A 24,525-nucleotide genomic window follows, 5' to 3' on the forward strand; every position below is an offset into this window, starting at 1 on the left:
TATCATATGCTAATACGTCTACGGTTGAAGCTGCGGAAGGGCGGAAGTTCCTGCGGGGAAGAACCGTCCGGCGAGCCCCGCGATCTTGGGAAGCTGAGTTCCCCCCTCGAGAACCGCCCCTCTCCCGCCGCCCTTCTTCTTCCCCGCTGCCCGCGTATGGTCCCGCCGCGTAGCATCCTCTCGGCGCCCAGAGCCCGGGGGGCTTCCTGCTTGCCATGGCGAGCGGCAGCAGCCTGGCGGCGGTAGCAGGCCTCGCAAAAGCTCCCGCCGCCGGAGGCCCCGTCGCGCCCGCCGGCCGCCTGTCGGCCGCCTGCTCCTGGGAGTGCCGGGCGGACCTGGCGGGAGTCCTGCGCCTGGTCCCGGAGGGGGAAGCCGACGCCTGCGAGCCCCTGGGACACCCGCTGAACGGGTGAGGAAGGCGCCCGAGACCGGGGTACGGGGCGGGGGGATACACACGCCCCAGGTCGCGGGCCTTCCTGTTCTCTGGAAGGAGCCCCGGGAGCCGTGGGAAGGAGGCGAGGAGCAGCCGAGACGTGGCCTCGAGGGGCTTGGCGGGGAGCTGCCCCTCTTCCAGAACCCCCCCCCCCCCAGAATGACCGCCAAATGCTGAACAAGCATCAAACAACCACAGAGGCTTCCGCGTCGTGACTCAGTGGCCAGGGTGTAGGTGTGTTTTTGCACGAAAAGGATCCCAGGCTCATCAGTTCCCGGCGTCGATCCCTGCCTTGGAAACCTTGGAGAGCTCCTGCTGTCAACTTTTCCCAAATTGAACCCAAACACATTGCACTCGGGGGACCCGCTTCTTAAATCTTTGGCCGTATAGTTTGCACGGTTGCACTTGGCGTCTGCTATGACCCAATTTGGATCAATTGGAAGACCAGTGGGTGTAGCAGCAGCCTGGCAAGAATACGCTCTTGTCCTCATTCCACCTTTTCAATCCACCCTTCCCCCTCTGGGGTAGCTTTCTTACTTGCTCTAGAACAGTGGTTACCAATCTTTTTTTGGCCGTGCCCCACGTAAGTATCTCTAAAATCCTGGTGTCGTCCCCGCCCCCTCTGCGACATATAATTCTTATTATTCAAAAAGTAAACTCCTATTCACGTGGAGGAAGCCTAAAATGCCATTAACTTGGTCTAACTCATTCTTGAATTGTCCCTACTCCCTAAAAATCAAATTGCCCTCCTGTGGGGCGTTTACACCACATTGGGAACCACAGCTCTAGAACAAGTCCCTTTTATAAGTTAGGTTCCGAAGTCTCAGCTCCATTTTTCCATTCTGGCAACCTTGCAGTGACCCTCCACTACCTAAAACAGGGGTCCCAATTTACATATGGTAGCTCCTGTTAATTTGGTTTAGCAGCTAGGTTTCCAAATCAGGGTAGTAGCCTGCTCTCCACTGAGAACACCGCCAGGGGCTACAGAGGGAAGAGGTTCTCCCAGCACCAAACTAATCCACTAGGGGTTCAGTGGACAGTACTGGGTTTGATGGGACCAGTGCTTTGAATAGGTATAAGGCAGTGTCTTGTATAACGTTTATAGGCTCCAAAGCTGAGTAAACCTATTGGACACAGTGGGCCTTACTTTTGAGCAGACGGCCAAAGTTGTAGTACAAGCTATCATGGATCCAAGTATGAAAGCTTATTTTACAATGGCAGTGTGATTGTGTACATGCACCAAAGTAAGTATTATTTCACTCAGTGGGGCTTGCTCACAGATAAGTGTGACATAAAACCTTTTTTAAAAAGTGCTCACAAGACCTTTAGTTGTCTTTGCTGCAACTGACCAGCACAGCTCCTGGGTCTTTTAACAGTTTCCTCAGAAATAGATTTTTCTTAAAGGTACTGCTCTCTTCATCTCTCTGCAATGGTTAGCCGGAGCTACCAGAATCATTCTTTTTTTAAATTGTGCCTATGAATGGTAACACTAATAAATTGCAGCAGCTACAGCTTAGATCTGCTACAGCTTAGATCTGAATTCAAGTCCTCGTTTTCCAAAGAAGCTCATTAACTGATCTAAAACAGTAGTTTCACCAAGCCAACAATGGTCAGATACTCTAGTATCCTATCATTCAGACATAGAAAAAAACCGTATTTGAACTTTGTGGCAACAACAGGGGTAGATCCAGTCCTGTGAGGTATATCACTATTCTCTCATTTATTATACAGATGTAGAGTTTAAGTTATATTGGTGATTATATCTTACCGTGCAATCCTGTGCACATTCATTCAGAAGCAAGTCTTGTAAGTCCCAGTGGAGTTCATTTGCACAGTGCAGTTGGCACCCACAGGTTCCGATCTCAATTAAAAATGCAACACTATTCACCAACTAACACTTGTAAGAGGAGTATTTTAAAACACACACGCACACACTGTCATGAGCAGTTTGTCATTAACAAAACTTTACTGTTTAGTAACTGGAACTGTCAGTGCTTTGGCTAAATGTATAATTCTAGATGGACTTTCCCACCTTCTAGTGAGAATGTTGTGGTTCTTGAAGGACGATTACACAATGACAACGTCGCTCCATGCTTACTGTACTTGCACTGTGACCCCCACGGTTCAGAAGAAATTACTGGTCTTGGCATTGTCAGTGAGGCCCGGAACATGGAAGTCTACGTTGGTGACGAGTACTGTGGAACTGGCAGAGGAGCAAAAGTCTTTACTGGCCAACATAGCAGGTCAGTTGTTTTCTCCTTTTTTCCAGGTTGCTGATGTGTTAGTTTTATGTGGCACACTGAAAGGAAAGAACTATATGCATTCCGCTTCACAAAAAGCTTTTCTACCTGATCACCTGGAGGCAGCTCCAATGCATTATAAGGCTAGCGTACTCATTTCTTACAAGAGAATCATTTTTTAAGTTGCATCTTTTTGAAAACTCAGGCATGGCATTTCAAGGAACTGTGGATATATAGGAAGTTTCTTTTAAAGAATGGATGGGGAAACTGTTGTTGGACTCTCAACTCCCACCAGCCCTAGCCAACATGACCAATGGTCATTGATGATGGGAGTTGTAGTCCACCCAAGTTTTAAAGCAAATGAGAGACTTGTCATTTAAAAGATAAAGACCTAGTTTGAGATGGACAATTTGGATTTTAGATAAAGCATGTTGTCACACTGCATAACCAAATTTTGTTGTTTCTACTTCTTTTTTTTACCAACTTATGCATTGATATTGCCATGCAGACTGCTTTCTGCTAGTGCATTGAAATGCAAAGCAACATTTGGGATGCTGGTTGGGAGCTACTGTTAAAAGAAGTTTCTCCCCCGAAGAAAAAGTGTCTGCATCTGACTCACTGAAGGGAGGAGGATAGAGGGTGAGAGGTTAGCAATGAGACCCTTTGTGGATAGGGCAACCAGCCTCATGCTGCAAAAGAAAGAAAAGGCTATTGATAGGTAAAACTGTAGGTGTACTGGACAAAGCTGATCCTCCAACTACATGCATTTCAAGAAGTTTATATGGGAATGGCATTGGGACCAGAGCCTTTATTATGCTTGTGCCCCTATGGTGCATAGTGGCCTCCTTACCCCAGCAGTGGAGCATATGCCCACACTGCCTGGGGGTGTGTGCCCCCAAGGGGGCTGGGGGCTGGAGGGCACCCTCCTAAGCGTCACAGTCCGAGGGGGGGCAGGGAAGCTGCCACCAACTCCCCTCCTGCTCTTCACCACCAGGTCGGGCCTGACCCGACAGCAGAGCTGCTGTTGCCAAGGAGGGTAGGTGGCATTGTTGCTGCCCACTCTCCTTCTCTCCTCCCCCAGGTCAGGTCTGACCCAGGGGCGGAGCTGTGCCCAGGCATGAGCGCTGCGACCAAGGCGCAGCTCCTTCTCACTCAGAGCCAGGCTCCAATGAAGGAGCCTGCTTTGGGGGCGCCTGTCTGTGCCCCCCCACAAATTGCATCTGGGGCCACGGCCCCCATGGACCCCCCCCACTACACCTCTGCCTTACCCTAAGTGTCAAGACGCCCTCTGGACCAGCATGATTGCATATGGGGTGAGGGGATGCCACTGAAAGGACCCAATTCGTGCATCCATGCAAGCCACACTTGTATATGTGGTTCTCCGGATCATAGTCTTGATACATACATTTTTATACAGTACTATGTTTAAATCATATTTGGACCCATCAAACCACTCAAAATATATCAAAGTTGTTGAGATTTTCAGTCATTCTTTTCTTTTCTTTTCCTGGGCATCAGTGTAAGCAGTAGGCTAATCTGTGTTGTGCTTCTTGTGAAAAGCTGTTGCGTAAAACTTCATGTTGTTATACAGAATTTCCACAGCTTGTATTTTTTTTTTTTTTCTAGCAAAAATGACCAGGTTTCATTATACCAAAAGTCACTTAAATTGGAGTGCTCCGCAGCCTCTTGTAAGATTAAGGTAGGAAGTTACAGAAATTATTTCTTAAATTGTGTTTATCAATCTTATTTATTCAAAAAGGCAGCACCAACACAGCGCCATGTTCTGTGTTCTGTTCTGAGTACTGAAATAAAAGGATAAAATATGATTCCTTCCAAAGAGCAATGAGAGTCTTGTATCTACAGTCAGACCTAGTGTTGGCAACTGATGTGATCAGGAATCTCCTGGATGCCTTGCATTGACAAAGGGACCAGTAATCAATTTGAGCTGATGCTGGACCTTAAACAAGGAGCCTGTAGCAGGAAGCACACCGAGATTCTTACTTTACTGTGGAAATTTCTGGGAGAGAATTGAGAGGGGGAAAGACCCACCTAGGCCAGGCCAGTTCTGCAACAATATCCCAGCCATCAATTTATCTGTGAGATGAAGAGGGGGACCACTGGGGGAAGAGGTGACCTACCCCTGGCCTGCCAAAAGAAAAAAACAGCCCTGCATCATGGTGCTCCCTAGACAGCAACTCCATAATAATCACCTTTCAAAAAGTTCTTTTTTCTAGACCAAGTTTACTGCTTATAATCCATAATATTTTGTAGAGATGAGTGACTATTTAACTATTTCATCAGTTCACTCCTGTCTGTATCCTTCCCCCCTCCACCATCCAGCTGCTGTCCATCCCTGAAAAACAAAGGGTCCTCATCAGTAAAATCATAGTGCAAGTCAAGCCGGTCTGTGTGAACCCTGTGCCAGACATTGCTGCGCTAGGATCAGGAATAGACCTGGGCAAAGTGCAAACAATAATGGAATCTATGGGATCCAAATTATCACCTGGGGCTCAGCAACTCCTGGATATGGTTGTATTTCAACAGAAGGTAAGTTATTATCCTTTATTTGAAGTTATATATGAAATGACTATTATCAGTGGTGAATGAGGTGGAGAACGGACATGGGTTCCCTGTGAGGGATGTATGGCATTTGTGTACTGAGACAAATCGTATGAATGCACTTAGTGGGATTTCAGCCAATAAGGGCTGATATTCTCACTGCCTGGAGCGAGGGCAAGATTTGTCTTCTAGATTTCAGCTGTAGAACTAAGCTAGAATAGACAACAACATAGGCAGCCCTTATGTAACCAGCCAGATGAACAGAGCAAACTCCTTACAGTGGACTGGGGAGAGGAGATGTGGGGTTAAGCAAGGTGTCCGTTTGTACCCAGCTCTCCTAGCTCCATCCACTTCCCACCAGCTGCCGCCAATGAAGTGATGCAAGGGGCATTCAGTTGGCACCAACCTCTCTTCCCCCCAGAACATGTGGGCAGGAGGGCCACTGGCAGAGGCAGTGGAAAGCCCCTAAAGGATGCATTCCTAAGATGAGGATGGGGTAGGATTGTGTTGGGGCAAGATCCCGCTGCTGTCATACAAAAGCATCAGACTTGTCCTGTCCCACCTTCTGCCATCTCTGCCATGAGCAGCAGGGACATGGATGTGGTGGCTGCTCTGCAAAGCCTCTTCACTGTGTGCAGTTGGAGGTTGGATTGCACCCTAATGGATTTTATCACTGTGATGTTAATAAGAGATAGGCAGTCCTTTAAAGCACCTCTAAGATCCTTTAGCAAGTAGGCAGTGAAGACAAGAAGAGTGAAAATACTATGGATACCCAGTTGTGGTAGCTTGATTGTATGATAGAAATGCAGTTGTGCAATGGGTCTTCTGGTTTCTCTTTCACCTCCTCCGGTCCCCCATACACCCCCAAAATCCACTCTGAAATGTCCCCCAACCTTCTGGAGCAGAGTTTGGTGGTGCACAGGGGAACAAGGAAGGAAAAACACCTTTTGCATGAGTGGATGCCTTTTCACGCTATGTTGAATTGCACCTTCTATAGTTTCCTCTGTCTGCTGCCCTCTTCCTTTGCTCTGATTGCCCACATTTCCAGGCAATTTTGTTCTTCATTTATTGTACTCCAGTAGAGGCTCCTAATGTAGTTGGTTGTCTCCCCATTCCAATTATTGTGCAGTATACAAAATCGTATTCACTATACATTTCTGTAAGCAATATTAATTAGTACCCAAGGTGAACAGGAACCAACAGGGAGAGCAGGGTGCAATTCGGGAGCAGAAGGTGGTAGATATGTGATCAGAAAAGAACAAATGCTCTTCCAGGCTGAGAGGGTGATAAAACGGCAAGAGAAGTAGTCCCCAACCTCACGTTGCCTCTTCAAAATGAACAAGTCCAAAGCGATGTCTGATGGATAGGGCTGCATGTATTGGTTTGTTTGGGCTTCACATTTAAGTTGTTAACATTTTATTTCTATTAGAATGGTCTTCCATTTGGAGGCAAGTTACAAAATGTCTTTGGGAAAAACGGATTTGGGTTTGAAAACAATCATACCATTGATGGATTGAAAAAGGTAGTTGATATTGGAAGATTAGACCACTTGCCCAATGGGCCATCTCTTCCAAGAGCTCATGCAGCAGCTGGAATGGCTATAGAAGAATTAAAGAGGCATGCCGATATGAACAAACAGATTCCTAATGCAGAAAATGTATGTGAGACTCCAGGACTTCAGGCTCCACAGCCCAGCGCTGGACTTTCTCAGAATGACTTCAAAGGTTTAATCTCATCCTTTTTGCAAGAGCAAGGAAGTGAAAACCCAAACGCACACAATTCCATGCTGCTGCTTCCACTCCTTCAAACGGTATGCGGTCAAGTAAATCGGTTACGAATAGATGAAAGGAATAAGCACTGTGAGAACAGATCCGCATCTGAGGAGGATGGGATTCAGACTTTTGGGTGAGTCCTGACTGCGGAACTTCGCAAACTACTTTTACTTTGGCAATTTCACTAGTGGCCAGAGGAAGGAAGGGAGGGAAGGAGGGGGCGGTTGGGATCCAGGTCACCAGTAAATAAAAGCGGGTAGTACTGAATAGTGTGGGGAGTAATAGTTCAGGAGTCCCATTGACGGGACAGGAGCAGCTGAGCTGGAGGGGACTCTCCTTAACCTGGGAGTTCAGGTTTCCCCCTTCAGCTGGGGGGATCTTCTGTCCTTTAGAGGCGTTGCTGCGTTGGAGGGCTGCAAGTCTAACTCCGCAGTTTCCTGGGAGTAAGCTCCAATTCATTCAGTGGGACTTGCCTCTGAGTAGACCATTTCTTGGAGGCTTTGCTTTTCAGGGTTGAGGGAGTTTGGGGTTGAAGGTGAGCAGAGAAGAGAAGACAAGACAATTTGGCTGGGCATTTCCCCCCACCAGTTTCCATTGCAGTGAACCAATGCTCTGTAGGAATCTTTTATCTTTGCTCCAGGGGCTTAGAAAGGGAACCAGGGGTGTGTGGATGTGAAGAGAGGGTGGTTTTTATTGTACTGCTCTCTTTGTCTGAGGTGCACAGGTAGGATGCCTCTACCCCTAACACAGAACAAGGCAGAAGATGACTGAGGCACTGAAATTAAGGACTGTGACACTAAAGACTTCTGGGATTGACGGTGAATGTCAATGCTGTGTGCATTGAGTAAACCAGCCCAGTAGGTGGAGGGAAAAAACCTGTTGCCCTGCTGTGCTAGTCAGCTAATTGAAGGGACACAGTTTTGATTTTAAGCACATCCTGAGTGGAGTCTGTATAGTACGGTCCACATTTATTCAGGCTGCTTACTTCCTAAGGTGTGGAGCTGCTGTAGTTGTTGTGCTGTCAGAGTAGGCCTTTCAGGTAGAAACTCAGCAAAAAGAGCAAGAGGGCTCCCAGAGACAGTAGAAACAGCATACTTCCAACTAGGGTGACACACATTGGCTTCTAAAGGGTGTTTGTTGAAAATTAAGAACATTGCCACTAGCAATTTAAAAGGGGTATTTAAAATGATAGTGATTTGAGGTTAAAAGTAGTAAAGGTAAGGTAAAGGTACCCCTGCCCGTATGGGCCAGTCTTGACAGACTCTGGGGTTGTGCGCCCATCTCACTTAAGAGGCCAGGGGCCAGCGCTGTCCGGAGACACTTCCGGGTCACGTGGCCAGCGTGACATCGCTGCTCTGGCGAGCCAGAGCCGCACACGGAAACGCCGTTTACCTTCCCGCTGGTAAGCGGTCCCTATTTATCTACTTGCACCCGGAGGTGCTTTCGAACTGCTAGGTTGGCAGGCGCTGGGACCGAGCAGCGGGAGCGCACCCCGCCGCAGGGATTCGAACCGCCAACCTTTCGATCGGCAAGCCCTAGGCACTGAGGCTTTAACCCACAGCGCCACCTGCGTCCCTCCTGAGGTTAAAAGTAGAAGATGGCAAATGTCTCCTCTTTTTTCCTCTTCAAAATATGGCAACCCTATACTTAGAGTGAAAAGATGAATAGTTATAATATATATATATATATATATATATATAGTTATAATATAATAGTTATGATTTCTAAGTTTGCGTTGTTAACTGTACAGTTCAGAATTAAATCATATTAGGTGTTCAGTAACATAGTCCAGAAACACACTGACTCAGTGTCTTGCCTTCTGTTGAGGCATTTTAATTTCATGTAGTTAATATTCACAGTCAGTTATATTTTGGGCTGGAGTAAATTATTTCTTGTGTGTCCATTTACTGCAGCTTGGAACAGCAGCCTGTTTTTCTGCACATGGAAAAGGTCATCGCCAGAAACATGGAACTGATGGAGAAGAGATTGATGGACCATATTGATCTGCGTATGCAGAAACTTCAGGAACATCTTGATCATAAAGTTGCTGCTCTGTTTGATTTGGTTCAGAATTCCAATAATGTTTCAAAAGAACATGATTCTGAAGAATGCTCAGATGGGAAGAGGTAAGCAGTCTTTGGGACATGGGCGGCTTCAATGTAAGTGTTTTCCAAGGGCAACTATTTATTTTGCAAGCTTTTCAAAACTATGTGTATAAGCTTGTAAATACTTGAGACCTCAGTATTTGTACTTGTTACTGTAATTTCCCCAAATATTGTACACTAATGTTAGTGTTTGTATATCTGTAACTTGCAAAAAACAACAACCCAACAACCCAATATTTTTTTGGTTCAGAGATCTTTTCTATATTTCCTTAGGACTTATTTATTCATAAACATTTCAAAAAAGTAACTGTTTTGGGGCGTTTGCCCCTCTTTCATTGAACTAAAGAAAAGTTCTCCAAATAAAGTAGTTTGCAGGTTTAACTGTGGTGTCTTATGTCCTACTGTAGGCAAGAATTAAATCAATTCTGTTTTCAGGCAATGACCAATTTACACACTTCCAGTTGTCACACGACTGCACCTGCGTACATTGCAGTGACCTGGAAGGGACCAGAACGGGGTTGGGGGGGTTGGGGGGGCATAACAGGGTGAAGCAGGCTTACGTGTCCTCTGCTGTCATGCACAATGACCTGGAACACAACCCCCCTGCAAATTGGGGGTTGCCTGTATTCATTTATTTACATATATGAAGAGCCTTATTTTTGGAGAAGTGCAGACGTCTTCAATGTAGGGGTGGGTGTTTTATCTTGGCTTGTCTGCCACACTGGTTCCTAGATGGTTCTTCTAAGGTCTGTTCCATTTCTTATCCATCATTCACTCATTCCCTTTGGCTGGCGCTGCAATATGCCACACATGTTTGAGCACACTGTTCCAGAATTAGAATTGCACATAAGGTGATATGAGTTTCTCTGGTCTTGCAACAGGAACCAGCACAATTTCTAACAGTATAAGGTGCTTGGTTCTTTTGTGTTTTTGTCACATTAATTCGCATTCTGCTTAGAAAACCAAGTAGAAACAGATAACTTGAGTGCCTGTACATCTGCATAAATGACCAAGTTGAAATCGTGGATCCTAAGAAGTGAAGGAAAAATATCTCCCATCCCCTCCTCCCCTATAGCCTCTTGCACACCCCTGAAAAGCCACTCCAAAGCCGCCTCCTGAAAAAAATGAATGGGGCACTTGTTGCTGCTGGGGCCATGAGGGAACTTCCATGAGCTAACTTACCTTAAAATCCTAGTCAGAAGTACATTTTGCAGTTTCTCACCCATTTATCTTTCCCAAATAAGTTTAATCTCCCTTAAACCCATTGATGGACAACATCTCTGTGATGATTTTATAGGCTATACTTAATCTCTTCCCCCTTTTCCATACATCTTATTTTAAAGGCAAGATTGATGAAAACACAAATCTTCCAGTGTGTCTACATAAACTTAGGGTTCAGACTGAAGTAGGGAACGGGAGTGCTCAGTTAAGGGCTCTGCAACTTCTGGTATCTGTATCCTGGTTCTCGAGTGAATAAACGCTTCGCTGCCAGACCAGCCAGGAGGACAGCATTTGCAGCCAACACAACAAACGTAAGGGTATACAGGCTCTTGGATGGTGTATTCTGGCTTTCCTCTGGATGAACTTGAATAGAAGAATCTGAATGTAAAAAGCAGAAAACAAATGGGAGAGTAAAATGTAGTTCAAAAATTTATTACCTCTATACCAGCATGTACATGTACACACCCACCCACACACCTGTATAATCATTGGGAAAATATCCCTTTCACTTTCATTCATTTGCTAGATCGAGTGAGAGATTGTTGAGGAGCAAGGACACTGCTTTCCTGCAATTTGATGGCGATGTTATAAATGTTCATTTTCCATGTCCCTCTTCCCTTCCCGTTTCCCTTTTGTGTCATGCCTTTTACATTGTAACTGTGCAAGCAGGGACTGTCTTGTTTTATTTAACTGATTGCATAGTAGCCAGCATGGGATGCTTTTCAGCTGAAGAATGGCACATAAAGGCTCACAATAACAAATGAGTAAATAAATCAGTGTTGGGGAACCTTTGGTCCTCTAGGTGCTGTTGGATCCAAACCCCTTCAGCTCCAACCCACATCGCCAATGGGATGAAGAGAGTTGGACTCCCAACAACTTGCGGAGAGCCATGGGTTCCCCATCGTTTCTTTTACTGATAGTGTTTTAAGAACAGGGATATCTGTGTATATAAGATCACCCAAAGAAGCACCAAAAGGCAGTCTTCTTCTTGCAATATACACACCTGAGCGATCCATAGAGCTGAGTTCTCTCTTCAGGAGGATCGGTCCCACTGCAGCCTCCCCTTTCCATGTGTAGGAAGAAAGCTCTCTCTTATGTCGAGGGCGACAACCTTCAGTGCAGCGAGAATCAGGATCCTTGCTGTCACAAATCAAAACTTCGCACCGGAGGTAAACAGATGGCTGATAGCGTAGGAACCTGAAGGAATTGAACCGGAATCTCCCATAATGTTCAAGGACTGGATAAGCCACGTAAGTGTCATCTTCTGCGCATCTGCAATAGAACGTCCACATCACTTTATAATGATCAGCAGTCGCTTGATCCTGTTTGCAGTAATATTAGATGTTTACCAGATAGGATGTTGGTGGACTGATGTTTTAAGTGAAGAAAATGTGGAAAACAAATTACTCTGTGAATCTGACACAGGACCACCTTGCCATCGGCCTTACAGAAATAGCCAATTGAACAGAGGTTTGGCCTAGTGGCCTGCATTTTTTTTGCAATTGTATCTGTTTTAATCATTGTATTTTGAATTGTTTTCACCTGCCTGGGAACTTAAGATTAAGGATGGGTAATAGTAACTTGAATTATTGACCACCACCATCATCATAGCATCAGTATTGGACAGTATAAAGAGATTAGCTATAAGAACACAGTCCGTAACAGAATACTCCCCACCTGTAGCAATTATTATTGCTATTATTATTTATTAGATTTATACTCCGCACCTTCTTCCAGAGGAGCCCAGGATGGAATACGCAGTGATACTAATGCAACTGAAACTTATTTAAAAAGAGTTTAAAACAATATACTAAAACAGTTTAATACCACTAAAAGCAATCACCTACTGTCAAACTAATGATTTCAAGGTTGCAAGGATCCAAAACCTAGGTAAACAGGAACACTATAGAAATTTCCCTAAAAGTTAATCACGGCAGCAACGGATGTCCGTCACTAAGGAGTACATTCTGCAAATGTTTACAAACACTTTCCTTCACCACACTTCCTGTTCCCTGAGTCTCAGTCTTCTGGACTGTATTTTAGCCATGATAAACTACATAAATATATGTGCTGCTGATACTTGAGTCTCATTTTACCCTACAGTTTTTGTGATACTTCAAAAACGTACAGTTTTGCGTACACACACCACAACATCGTATTTCCATTCTTTTCTCATTGGTCCGCTGCTATGCAGGCTCCTTTAGTCTCAAATTAGCCCCATTTGTTTTCTTGTCCCACCCACATTCTCCAAGCCTTCTGACATGCTGCTCCCTATGGCCAAAAACCCCCCACTTCTCTCCTCTGTTCATCAAACTGTTCATCAAACTCTTCCACTGCCAACTTACAATCTCCACTATCCCTTAGTTTTCTTTAAGGGTAGAAATTGTGTCACTTCTTCACATTTGAATCCACCAAGAAGGACTTTAATTGTAAATGCCAACCATACTGAACGGCACTCACCCGCTTTTGACCAATTCATATTTTGGTGATGTAGAATCAAGGTTTGGTGACGCAGTGCAGGTATCCACAAACACTAACAGATTGGTGTCACTGGAATGCAGACTGACTTGTGCATAGAGTGTTTGGTTCAAGTCCACAAAGTATGGTGAATCAAGCATTTGGGAGAAAGAATCAGAATCGTAGAAGGCCATGCTGAGATTGAATCTCCCTAAAGCACTTTCATCATCATTTTCTACATTTTTTGTTTCATACATGACTTCTACAGTTGAATTGTTTTCCATTATACACCTCACAATGAGGTCAACCTGTTTGTGGCGGGTAATCACATTGCCATTTGGGGAAGCAGTGATGCTGTTGGTGTAAGTGATCGTGTGGTTTTCTCCCTGTGTAAGACAGAAACAAAACATTACCCACTTGCCTTTTGGGGAAGAAAGGATATTGTAGTGAAGAAGAGCACGCAGTGGGTCTTGGCTCAAGTTTTGGAATATAAAAACTACAACAAAGTCATCACATGCTAGCGTTAGTCAGGCACATCTTTAAATGATTACAGAATGGCCCAGCCTTTTGAGTTCAGCCTCTTAGGTATTTAGCAGTTTCTCCACTGGAAGACAGATCCAAATGTCTGTATGCAGTAGCTAATCTGTATTCTATGTTTTGAGGTCAGCATAAGATGGGGAGGTGGAGGAGAGGAGACACACCAGCACTTGCCACAGTATTGATAATCTGTTAATTCACTTTTTATGCTTTCTATGCTCTGGTGTGGGACGCGGGTGGCGCTGTGGTCTAAACCACAGAGCCTAGGACTTGCCAATCAGAAGGTAGGCGGTTCAAATCCCTGCGATGGGGTGAGCTCCCGTTGCTTGGTCCCTGCTCCTGCCAACCTAGCAGTTCGAAAGCACGTCAAAGTGCAAGTAGATAAATAGGTACCGCTCCGGCAGGAAGGTAAACAGTGTTTCCGTGCGCTGCTCTGGTTCACCAGAAGCAGCTTAGTCATGCTGGCCACATGACCCGGAAGCTGTAGGCCGGCTCCCTTGGCCACTAAAGCAAGATGAGCGCCGCAACCCCAGAGTCGGTCACGACCGGACCTAATGGTCAGGGGTCCCTTTATCTTACCTTTTATGCTCTGGTGTGCATTTGTCATTATAAGGAATGCAACCCACAGTCCTAGAAAAGAAAAAGGATGTATGTCCTAGGGGACATTTACTTCTGAGGAAACGAGTGGTGGATTGGACTGCCCTCTGTCCAGTCCATGGAGCTCATTTCATAATGCATGCCTATTCAGAAACAAGCTCCTCTGAATTCCCTGGGACTTACTCCTATTATGCAAGTGTGTATAGGATTGCAGTTTTAAATGTCTAATATTGGGATCATAAGCACAGGGATGTGAACCTTAAGTCCTATTCATTTCAGTGAATCTTACTGAAGATATTCCAGCAGAATCCTACATATACCAATGAAAAGAAAGGAGCAAATCTTAGCCTGGTTTGTTCTGTGACATTTATGTTTCTGTGGTGTTCTTCATGATATACTTTCTTATTATCCACCTCTCTGATTCTGATGGTGCTGATTTTTCCCAGGCAATCCCAACCAAGTGGAGAAAAAATGTTAAGATAAGTTCAAAATTTGTCTGGGTAGCTCAGGCTTAAGTGCCCCTGGCTGTTTTTGTGTAGGTAGAAAAGAATGAGCTGGAACAGGACAGACTTGGGTCCAGTCCTTGTTCAGGAGGCAAGCAAGACAGGAAACAAGATGGTTTGGCATAATGCGAGCTCAAAGGAACGGTTCACAGCAGTATGGTTTGACTGTTTTGTTTTGGTTATTTTTACCGTTTTAACTGTTCCGCAGCTGTTGAGTGGAAAAGAAAATGTCACTGGGTTTAACGCAACTGGTCTGCAAGACGGGTCATTTAGCGTCAAGTCATTTTCATCATAGCCAAGTGCATCCAAATAAGATTTGCTGAGAATAACTGTCATCATGTCTGAAGAACAACTGATGGATTCTGACAATATAAGGAGGGAGGAAAGCAAAGAATAAAATACAATTCATACAGAACTGTCTCTGCTGTGGTAATGTCCTAGTTATTCTTTGTGGGCTCTAGCACTGCCTCCTTTTGCACGGGCAACAAAATTCACAATGCAAGGACTACAATGCAGTGTCAAAGTTCATTCTTTGCAGAGGATAAGTAATTGCTTTTATTGGCCTAATGAAGTTCTTTCAATAACTAGTGGGGTATGCCCCCCTCTAATGAGTTCCAATAAACAGCTTAACACAGGCATTTTGTATGAAATATATTTTCTGAACAGTCTTCAAAAGCAGCCTCTTGCCCAACACATTGTAGTAGTCCATTCTAGGTGTTACCAGAGCATGGATCATAATTGTGCAACTGGCTACGGAAGGAGCAGTCATCCCTGACAGCCACATGGCTTTGCAGAATTTCAATCCCAGAGCATATTAAAAAGGCAAATTTGACCATACTGCCTGCCCTGTTTCAGAGACTAGAGAAGATGCTATAGATCATATTCCTCTCTGCTTATTTGTACATACCACATTAATTAAAAGACCGGCATGTCTTCCATATAATGAATCTTCAGTCTCTCTATATACACACACCAAACAGTCAGGAATCATTCTAGAGAAATGAGACTTACTGTTGGGCTCTGGTGTTGGTATTGGTTCACTTGTGTAGTGAGCAGAAAAGCCCTTGTATGAATTGGCATAGTCTGTAGACAATGCAACGGTCATCGCATTGGAAGAAGACTGAAATGCAGCAGATTTGCGCCCACATACTTGTTCGATTAAGCCAGAGTCCGTTGTTGCACCATCATAGATGGCAAGGAAATCAAATCTGCATTTGTCATCTAGTTCTAGACTACAGACATAAAGAAAAATGTCAAATAACTGATGGTAGCAACAGCAGCAGCAGTTTTTATTTTCATCTATGTGGTTCTTCAGTGACTTCCAGGTAACACACCTTAACTTCTATTATTTTTTTAAATATCCTAACCGTTTTCCAAAAGAAGCCCAGAATGGTTCTTATCCTGTTTTACCCTGTAGACTAAATGGTAGAGACTAGCCCATGGTCACCCAATGAGCTTTCAGGATGAGGGGGGATGTGAACCTGGGTCTGGTGCTCTAACCACTACACCACACTGGTTGTTGATGACACGGTCTCCCCCCTCCAGTGGTACAGTATGTCATTACATTTTCATGATGAGCAGGGGCAGGGCTATATAACATCATGAAGATGCATAAGGATACCACACAAAACTCAACATTTTAGCTGGGATCCAAAGAGCTGCATAGGCTCATGCGAGGGCCTTGTGTTAGGCCAAATGAATACTTGATTCTCCCATGTTTTGCTTGTTGATCTATACAATTTCATCCCCAATAAGGTAAGTTGATATGAAATATGAAAGTATACTTGCAAAATGTCATTGAAAGTTAAATTTATCTTGGAATTTTCTTCTGTTTGAATGTGCCATACGCAATATGCAAATTCTGGATGTGGCTTGGGGTAATTGGGGCTGACGAATGATCCAACTGGGCCAGTAAGGAGACCCCCGCAGTTTTCAATTTCGGCTGTGAAATAAACAGTCACCAGTTATATTTATCATACTAATATTGTACAAAAGAAAATGAAGAATCAACCAGAAGTAGGCCATTCTCCTGAATATCTATGACCCACAGATATTTAGTATTACAGCTGCTAAATGGACATTCTTCAATGGCTCATTGGCAAATCATCATGCGCCGCCTCGGCCTTTGACATGCTTGAAGTGTATGTGACAAATGTCTATAAAAATATAGTTCACTTGGAAAGTACAAATTCTGGAGGGTTTCCTTGTTAAGCCTTTTACAGCAAGCATGAAAAGGTCTGGATTCTTGTGGCAAATTAAAGTGGCATGTGAGAGTGGAATACACAGGATAATAGAAGGGCAATAAAAGGGCAACGATAATAGAAGGCTTGTTAAATACTGACTAGCTAGGCAAGCTGATTCATTTTCAAGAATTTCCCCCCTTATTGTCACTTATGTTCGATGATGTTCGATGATGACTCACGTGAATCTGGTGAGATGAAGTAATAAAATGCAAATATGGTCCGTGTAAATTCTGTGGAGTCTGTTGATATGCGAAATGTTAAGGAGCCAGAAGATGAGTGGAAGATGGGAACAGATATGTGGGTTTTGCACACTTGTCCCAAGAGAGGCGCATCCGTTGAAGGGCCATCATATACTTCAATATTTTCTCTGTCACATGTAGATGATGGATTGAATCTGGAGCGGCAGGGGAAAGACACCATTAGTTAATAAATATATCAGAGGATCCAGCTTAACTTTTATTACTTCCGTCGACTCAGAAGTACACCACCTTATGCTCAATAGGGCTTTGTTGTTGTTTAGTCGTTTAGTCGTGTCCGACTCTTCGTGACCCCATGGACCAGAGCACGCCAGGCACCTCTGTCCTCCACTACCTCCCGCAGTTTGGTCAAACAATAGGGCTTAGTCTTGGGTAAATGTGTTCATTTATTTCTGGCATGTATAAAACACCAAAGTTATCATTTTCCCTGTGCACTTCGCAAATTTAAAAACAGTTTAAAAAATTGACGGTATTGAGTTATGTTTTTGCACTAGTGCAAGTAATAGTACTAGCACAAATAGGTTTCCTTCCCTCTCCTTCCTCTGAGTATGTGCTGTGCCATCCCCAGATCAGTTCTGGAGGGTCAAGTGAACAGATTTCCATCCAGGGAGGGGAAGTGCCATTGCAAAAGTGGAAATCCACTGACGGAACAATTTGCTTAACGCTACATTGAATACAGGATTGCAGCTTTGGAATTCTAAATGAACAAAAGTGTTTGTTTGTTTGTTTGTTTGTTTGTTGTGATTTAACAACAAGAAGCCATTTTGGAAAGTCCAGTTCCATAAGTGGTTCACTTTCTGCCGTGGAAGGCAGCTATTTGCAAATCACAAAGATACACAAAGACTAAAAGTAAAGGTAAGAAGACTAGCATTAGAGTTACACACACAGACACACACACACACACACACACCTACCTTGAATGTTAGCTAAAAATAAGTACCTGCCATTGGCTATAATTCCCTGTGAATATAGTGCGATGTTTCCTTATCTCTTGCTATCCTTCCTTTCTATAGTTTACCTATGACACCTGCGGGTGTAGGGTGCTACACAAATTCAATAAATAATAAAAATAAAATAAGGCCTGAGAAATTAATGTGGGGGGGAAAACAATTTTAGATGCAAGTGCCAATAAGGGCTGTGAGGAGGCTAATACTTCCTTGAATCGAAAGCACCTTTGTGGCATGTGGAACTATCTGTAACCTAGTTTGGAATACTTGAAGTATACATTTTAACCTTTCAAATTGTTGTAGCTATAACGTATTCCTTCCTTTTAATGAGATTGGAGCACATGATATGTTATTTTATGGTTTTTAAGATTATGAGAATATTTGAAATATATACTGTGGCAAATAAACTATTTTTTTAAAAAAAGAAAAGAAAAACTAGCTGTTGGTACAACCTTCTAAAATTCAGTCTTATCAGTGTACTTTAGCTGTTCTTCAATGAATCTCAAAGTACTTGAAAATTAATCCCAAATATGTGTTTTTCAGCTGTACTGTTCAGAACCCATTTAAAGAATACTCACTCATAGGAAGAGAAGATGAGTCGGATTGTTTCATTCACATGCACAGTTGTATTAACATCTCTCTGTATTTGCCAGATACAATTTTCATTTGCCTTGAGTGTAAGCGGCAGTGCTTTATAGTTATTGTTCAGGATACCACCGCATGCACTTTTTGCTATTTTTATAAAATCAGAAACCATTGGTTAATCTCAGTAAGATTTTATGGAAGACCCTGGCCTAAAACATCTAATGATCAATCACTAGTAATGATAAATATAGATCTCATAGACCTCTCAAAACAGCCATTTAATCATTTTATTTCATGCATTACAATATGCTTTGAATTAGAGCACCACAACAGTTGTTCTGCCAGCTGCAGACAAAATCCTTATCAACTGTTGCAGTCAAATATAATTTAAGCTGCTTTCCCTGTTCCTGAGCATCACTGTTTAATTTCCTAAAGTAGCAATTTGGATTTTTTAAATGCTTTGCAAAATGTGGAAATGCCAAACCAAGTATGAAAATTTAAAGTGACCATCACAGGGTGTTGTTGTTGCTTTTACCTACCTGAAATAAAATACTTCGTGTGTGTATATATATATATATATATTTGCTTTCGTAGATTTTCACGGGTACAGGAATGCAGGTTTTGGTGTCCTCGGGTGTCTTCCCGTGTAAAAGTTGGGGTGTCTAGGCGACGTTTCGACGAGGTCTCACTCGTCATCTTCAGGCTGGTGCTTTCGGCTTCTTGTTACTGGAACAGAGCGGGATCTCAATGTTTGAGTTCCTATAAATACTGTAGAGGGGGTGTGGTGTCTAGCCTCCAATGTTCTGGGCAGAGAGGAAGTTCCCAGGCTAGTGTGCCTTTTCTTCTTTTGTTCCTTAATTACTTGAGAGATACCTTGAGTGATTTCTTGAGTGATATCCTGAGTACCACTTAGGTGGGTCATTAGGTGTGGATTAGTTGCTAAAGTCTTTGTGTCTTGACCTCTTGAACTTTGTGAAGAGTTTTCCTGAGAAGATGGCTGTATTGCACTTAGTTGTGCTTTGGCTTGGCTTCGTGTATAGGGGCGAGCTGTGGTTTTGTGGCTTGTGTCAGCCAGATCTGTGTAGGGATTGCAGGGGGGTGCAGCATCCGGAGGTGCCACCATGGATTGGCTACTGGATGGTGTCAGTAATTCATCTGTGGAGAGGGTCTGGGTTTGGGTCTGGTGTGGTTGATTGGTGTTGGCGTTCTGTGTGCCTCTGGATCTGGTGTCAGTTTTTGTGGGGAGGGCTAATTTCCAGATGTCTGGCAAGCGGGATGTGTCGTCACGCTTGTTCATGTTGTGAGGGTGTTTCTCTATCTCGATGGCTTCCATGATTATTCTCTTGTGGTGATGTTCCGTGTTAAAGAGCAATTTGGAATCTGCAAAATTAATTTCGTGTCCTGTTTCTTTCATGTGTTGGAAAAGAGAGGAAGTTTTTTCTTCTTTTTTGACGGCATTCTTGTGTTCTGCGATACGTGCATTTATTCGTCTGTTTGTTTGTCCAATGTACGTGGCTGGGCAGACTTTGCAGGGTATTTCATAGATCCCTTGGTTTTCCAACTGGATTTTATCCTTGGGGTTTCTGAGGATATTGGCTATTTTTTGGTTGGTGCAAAAGGCTGTTTTGATATTGTGTTTATGGAGGATTTTGCTAATTTTATCTGTAGTGCCCTTGATATAAGGAAGGAGGGCCATGCCATTGTTTTCTTCTGTGTCTTGGTTTTTGGGGGGTGTTTCCTTTTGGATTAGCTTCGTAATCCTGTTTTGCTGGTATCCATTGGCAATTAACACATTTGAGAGATTCTGTAACTCAGTTGTCAAGTGGTCTTTGTCAGCCAGGCGTTTGGTTCTGGAGATGAGAGTCTTGGCTACGGAGTTTATTTGTGCAGGGTGGTGGTGTGATTGTGCATGTAAGTAGCGGTTGGTGTGTGTTTTTTTCTGGTAGATAGTGTGTCCTAGGGAGCCATCAGGTTTTTTGTAGATTAGGACGTCAAGGAAGGGAAGTTGGTTGTTGGCTTCTATTTCCATAGTGAATTGTATTTTGGGGTGTAAGTTGTTGAGATGTGTGAGGAAGCTATCCAGTTTTTCCTTCCCGTGTGGCCAAATTACAAAGGTGTCGTCAACATATCTGAGCCAAAGTTTGGGTTTGTGTTCTGACTTGTCTAAAGCATTGGTTTCAAAGTGTTCCATGTACAGGTTTGCGATGACCGGTGAGAGGGGTGATCCCATAGGTGCTCCTTCTATCTGTTTGTATCTTTGTCCATTGTGGATGAAGTACGTGTTGGTTAGGCAGTGGTTGGAAAAACTGGATAACAAAAAACCTGATGGCTCCCTAGGACACACTATCTACCAGAAAAAAACACACACCAACCGCTACTTACATGCACAATCACACCACCACCCTGCACAAATAAACTCCGTAGCCAAGACTCTCATCTCCAGAACCAAACGCCTGGCTGACAAAGACCACTTGACAACTGAGTTACAGAATCTCTCAAATGTGTTAATTGCCAATGGATACCAGCAAAACAGGATTACGAAGCTAATCCAAAAGGAAACACCCCCCAAAAACCAAGACACAGAAGAAAACAATGGCATGGCCCTCCTTCCTTATATCAAGGGCACTACAGATAAAATTAGCAAAATCCTCCATAAACACAATATCAAAACAGCCTTTTGCACCAACCAAAAAATAGCCAATATCCTCAGAAACCCCAAGGATAAAATCCAGTTGGAAAACCAAGGGATCTATGAAATACCCTGCAAAGTCTGCCCAGCCACGTACATTGGACAAACAAACAGACGAATAAATGCACGTATCGCAGAACACAAGAATGCCGTCAAAAAAGAAGAAAAAACTTCCTCTCTTTTCCAACACATGAAAGAAACAGGACACGAAATTAATTTTGCAGATTCCAAATTGCTCTTTAACACGGAACATCACCACAAGAGAATAATCATGGAAGCCATCGAGATAGAGAAACACCCTCACAACATGAACAAGCGTGACGACACATCCCGCTTGCCAGACATCTGGAAATTAGCCCTCCCCACAAAAACTGACACCAGATCCAGAGGCACACAGAACGCCAACACCAATCAACCACACCAGACCCAAACCCAGACCCTCTCCACAGATGAATTACTGACACCATCCAGTAGCCAATCCATGGTGGCACCTCCGGATGCTGCACCCCCCTGCAATCCCTACACAGATCTGGCTGACACAAGCCACAAAACCACAGCTCGCCCCTATACACGAAGCCAAGCCAAAGCACAACTAAGTGCAATACAGCCATCTTCTCAGGAAAACTCTTCACAAAGTTCAAGAGGTCAAGACACAAAGACTTTAGCAACTAATCCACACCTAATGACCCACCTAAGTGGTACTCAGGATATCACTCAAGAAATCACTCAAGGTATCTCTCAAGTAATTAAGGAACAAAAGAAGAAAAGGCACACTAGCCTGGGAACTTCCTCTCTGCCCAGAACATTGGAGGCTAGACACCACACCCCCTCTACAGTATTTATAGGAACTCAAACATTGAGATCCCGCTCTGTTCCAGTAACAAGAAGCCGAAAGCACCAGCCTGAAGATGACGAGTGAGACCTCGTCGAAACGTCGCCTAGACACCCCAACTTTTACACGGGAAGACACCCGAGGACACCAAAACCTGCATATATATATATATATATATATATATATATATATATATGCATGCAATGTAAACAGTTAGAGATTTGGTTGCCAAACATTGTTCCCAAAAAAACATCTGGAAACAATTCAGAGAAAATGAGAAAATGATTTCCATTCTTAAATCATGCCCAGTGAAATCAACAGGATTCAGGTTCTAAAACTGCAGACTTTGTTTAACATTTAAAGCAAACATTGTGATTTAGAAGCAGTTGCATCTTAAGAGTGCATGGCTTTAAATCAATTTTTTAAAAAAAGTTTTTGAAACTTTCATACCTTGGATTTCGTTCAGCTTATTTTCAGCAAGAGACGAACCAAATAAAAGTGCCAAGAAAATGCATTGCCTGAAAGCTTCCATTTTGCTGAAGACAGGAGGTCACTTTTCCTGGCCCTTTTTATATCTCTTCTTATTTCATAATCATTCTGGCCCACATGGTTCGATAACAGCTTGCATAATCTTTGCAGATCTTACTGGTGCTTTGAGCTGTGGCCGGAAATACCTGTGAGAAGGCCACAGGTGTTGCATGACATGCTAGGTGTGCTAGATAAGCAGGGGTGGGCAGGCTTGGGTTGTGTTATCTTCTGTGAAAATGGAAACGCAAAAAGCAAAGACCTTGAAGGTCCACCAACAAGAGCCAGTTGTAAAATAGAGGCTGAGGAGGGAAGGCACAATTTAACAGTTATGGGAAGGGGGCCTCTGAGCACATGGTCAGCGCAAAACAAATATACCCCTCCAGGTTTGCCCCTAAACATTCGCAGTTGCTCAACGTCACTCATTGCGCCAGAACTGACCTAGAGTGCAGCCCTTCTTTGGTGAGAGGTGGGGAAGAATTGGCTATGTTGCTGTAAGTCACTATAGCTGCATACACATTATACCTTCCATGCACATTCAAAGCGCAATTTGGCCCCTCTAAGAATTCTGGGCACCATAATTTGTTAAGGGTTGCTGGGAACTGTAGCTCTGTGAGGGATAAACTACATTGCCCAGAATCCTTTGGGGGAAAGAATGTGCTGGGAACGTCCTTGAAAGGCATGGCATGCTGGTAGATGAAGGTGGGTGAATGAGTGGGTTGTCAATTAGGCTTAGTGTGTTTTTGTAGGCTAAACATTGCTGTTTAATAACTGGTTGACCGGGGATTAGATATCTGTACGGCTGGTGGGAATGCATGATAGTAAGACCGGGATAAGGACAATGTATTTGGGAGAAGTTACTGGGCAGGGAAGTGTGCTGCAGCTTCTATCTCCATTATTTTATTTTATTATGAATTATGCCATTTTGTGTTTGTTGCATATGATTTTTATCCACAATCTTCTTCTAAGAGAATGCTCTGTTTTTCTTTTAAATGTGCCACTTTAGATGCGCGTTTTATACTTGACCTTTACTGGTATTCTTTTATTTTGATATCTTGCAGTGTTATATTTGCTGCTTTAATTTAGGCTGAAAAGTGCTTCGATATTCTTTCAAAATTAAATATAAAAAGATATAGGAATGACTTAAATAAATAAGTAAATAAGACACAGAGAGAAGTTCTTTTTAAATTTAAGACTAGAGGAATGCAGGAGAATATCAAGGGGAAGAGTTCTGTGCTATGACGACAAAGGTCCTTGTTACAGGTTTTCCATGATCCCAGCCAATGAGCCTGCCAGAGTCACAGATGTGATGCTATCCAAAGCCTGAGCCACATTGCATTAGATAGCATATGTGTGTGCGCATACTGGTGTGTGCATATGTACACTTGTACAGATATTCAAGGCAAATTTTCAAGGTGGAATGATGCAATGTCTTTTCTGATTAGAAAGCTAATGCAGCTGTGTAAACATAAGCAATGCCCTGGTAAAATGGGCATTCAGCTCATCCACCAATGCAGCCTAAATATGTTCATTTTTGCTATTGCTCATATGACTATATACGTGCATATATTATTTAATACTGTTTATACCATGTGCCACCTGTATGGCTCCAGCAGCAGTGTCTTTGACCTTTGACCGTAACTGTCTTTGACCTTTGATCAGTTTCCTCCAAGAGCACCTGGATCTGGTCCACAACCAACTGCTCAGTAACCTTGGATGAAAGGTTGCCTGCTTTCAATGGGGTTGCCCAGGTGGCCTGAATGTGTGAATTATGGTCTCGATATGATTAGATACGGGACGCGGGTGGCTCTGTGGGTTAAACCACAGAGCCTAGGATTTGCTGATCAGAAGGTTGGCAGTTCGAATCCCCGTGACGGAGTGAGCTCTCATTGCTTGGTCCCTAGCAGTTCAAAAGCATGTCAAAGTGCGGGAAGGTAAACAGTGTTTCTGTGAGCTGCTCTGGTTCACCAGAAGTGGCTTAGTCATGCTGGCCACATGACCTGGAAGCTGTACGCCGGCTCCC

General features: G+C 43.6%; 2 protein-coding genes across 2 annotated transcripts; one reads left to right on the plus strand and one right to left on the minus strand.

Annotated features, from left to right (window-relative positions):
• Window positions 1-215: 215 nt before the first annotated feature.
• Window positions 216-9,490, plus strand: LOC310845767 (ATPase PAAT; the record flags this gene model as incomplete). Its single annotated transcript, XM_083741429.1, has 6 exons — window positions 216-409; window positions 2,473-2,676; window positions 4,300-4,372; window positions 5,014-5,220; window positions 6,662-7,137; window positions 8,918-9,490. The coding sequence occupies 6 exons, from the start codon at window positions 216-218 to the stop codon at window positions 9,132-9,134; spliced, it is 1,371 nt and encodes a 456-aa protein (XP_083597555.1). The 3' UTR covers window positions 9,135-9,490.
• Window positions 9,491-10,272: 782 nt separating this feature from the next.
• Window positions 10,273-23,066, minus strand: CUZD1 (CUB and zona pellucida like domains 1). Its single transcript, XM_083741386.1, has 10 exons — window positions 23,028-23,066; window positions 22,428-22,651; window positions 18,450-18,603; window positions 16,847-17,061; window positions 16,213-16,366; window positions 15,436-15,656; window positions 14,614-14,786; window positions 12,791-13,173; window positions 11,334-11,602; window positions 10,273-10,708 (listed from the first exon to the last, which is right to left on the minus strand). The coding sequence occupies exons 2-10, from the start codon at window positions 22,507-22,509 to the stop codon at window positions 10,536-10,538; spliced, it is 1,824 nt and encodes a 607-aa protein (XP_083597512.1). The 5' UTR covers window positions 22,510-22,651; window positions 23,028-23,066; the 3' UTR covers window positions 10,273-10,535.
• Window positions 23,067-24,525: the final 1,459 nt, after the last annotated feature.

This window comes from Podarcis gaigeae, assembly GCF_964106915.1.
Source record: "Podarcis gaigeae genome assembly, chromosome: 5".
NCBI lineage: Eukaryota > Metazoa > Chordata > Lepidosauria > Squamata > Lacertidae > Podarcis > Podarcis gaigeae.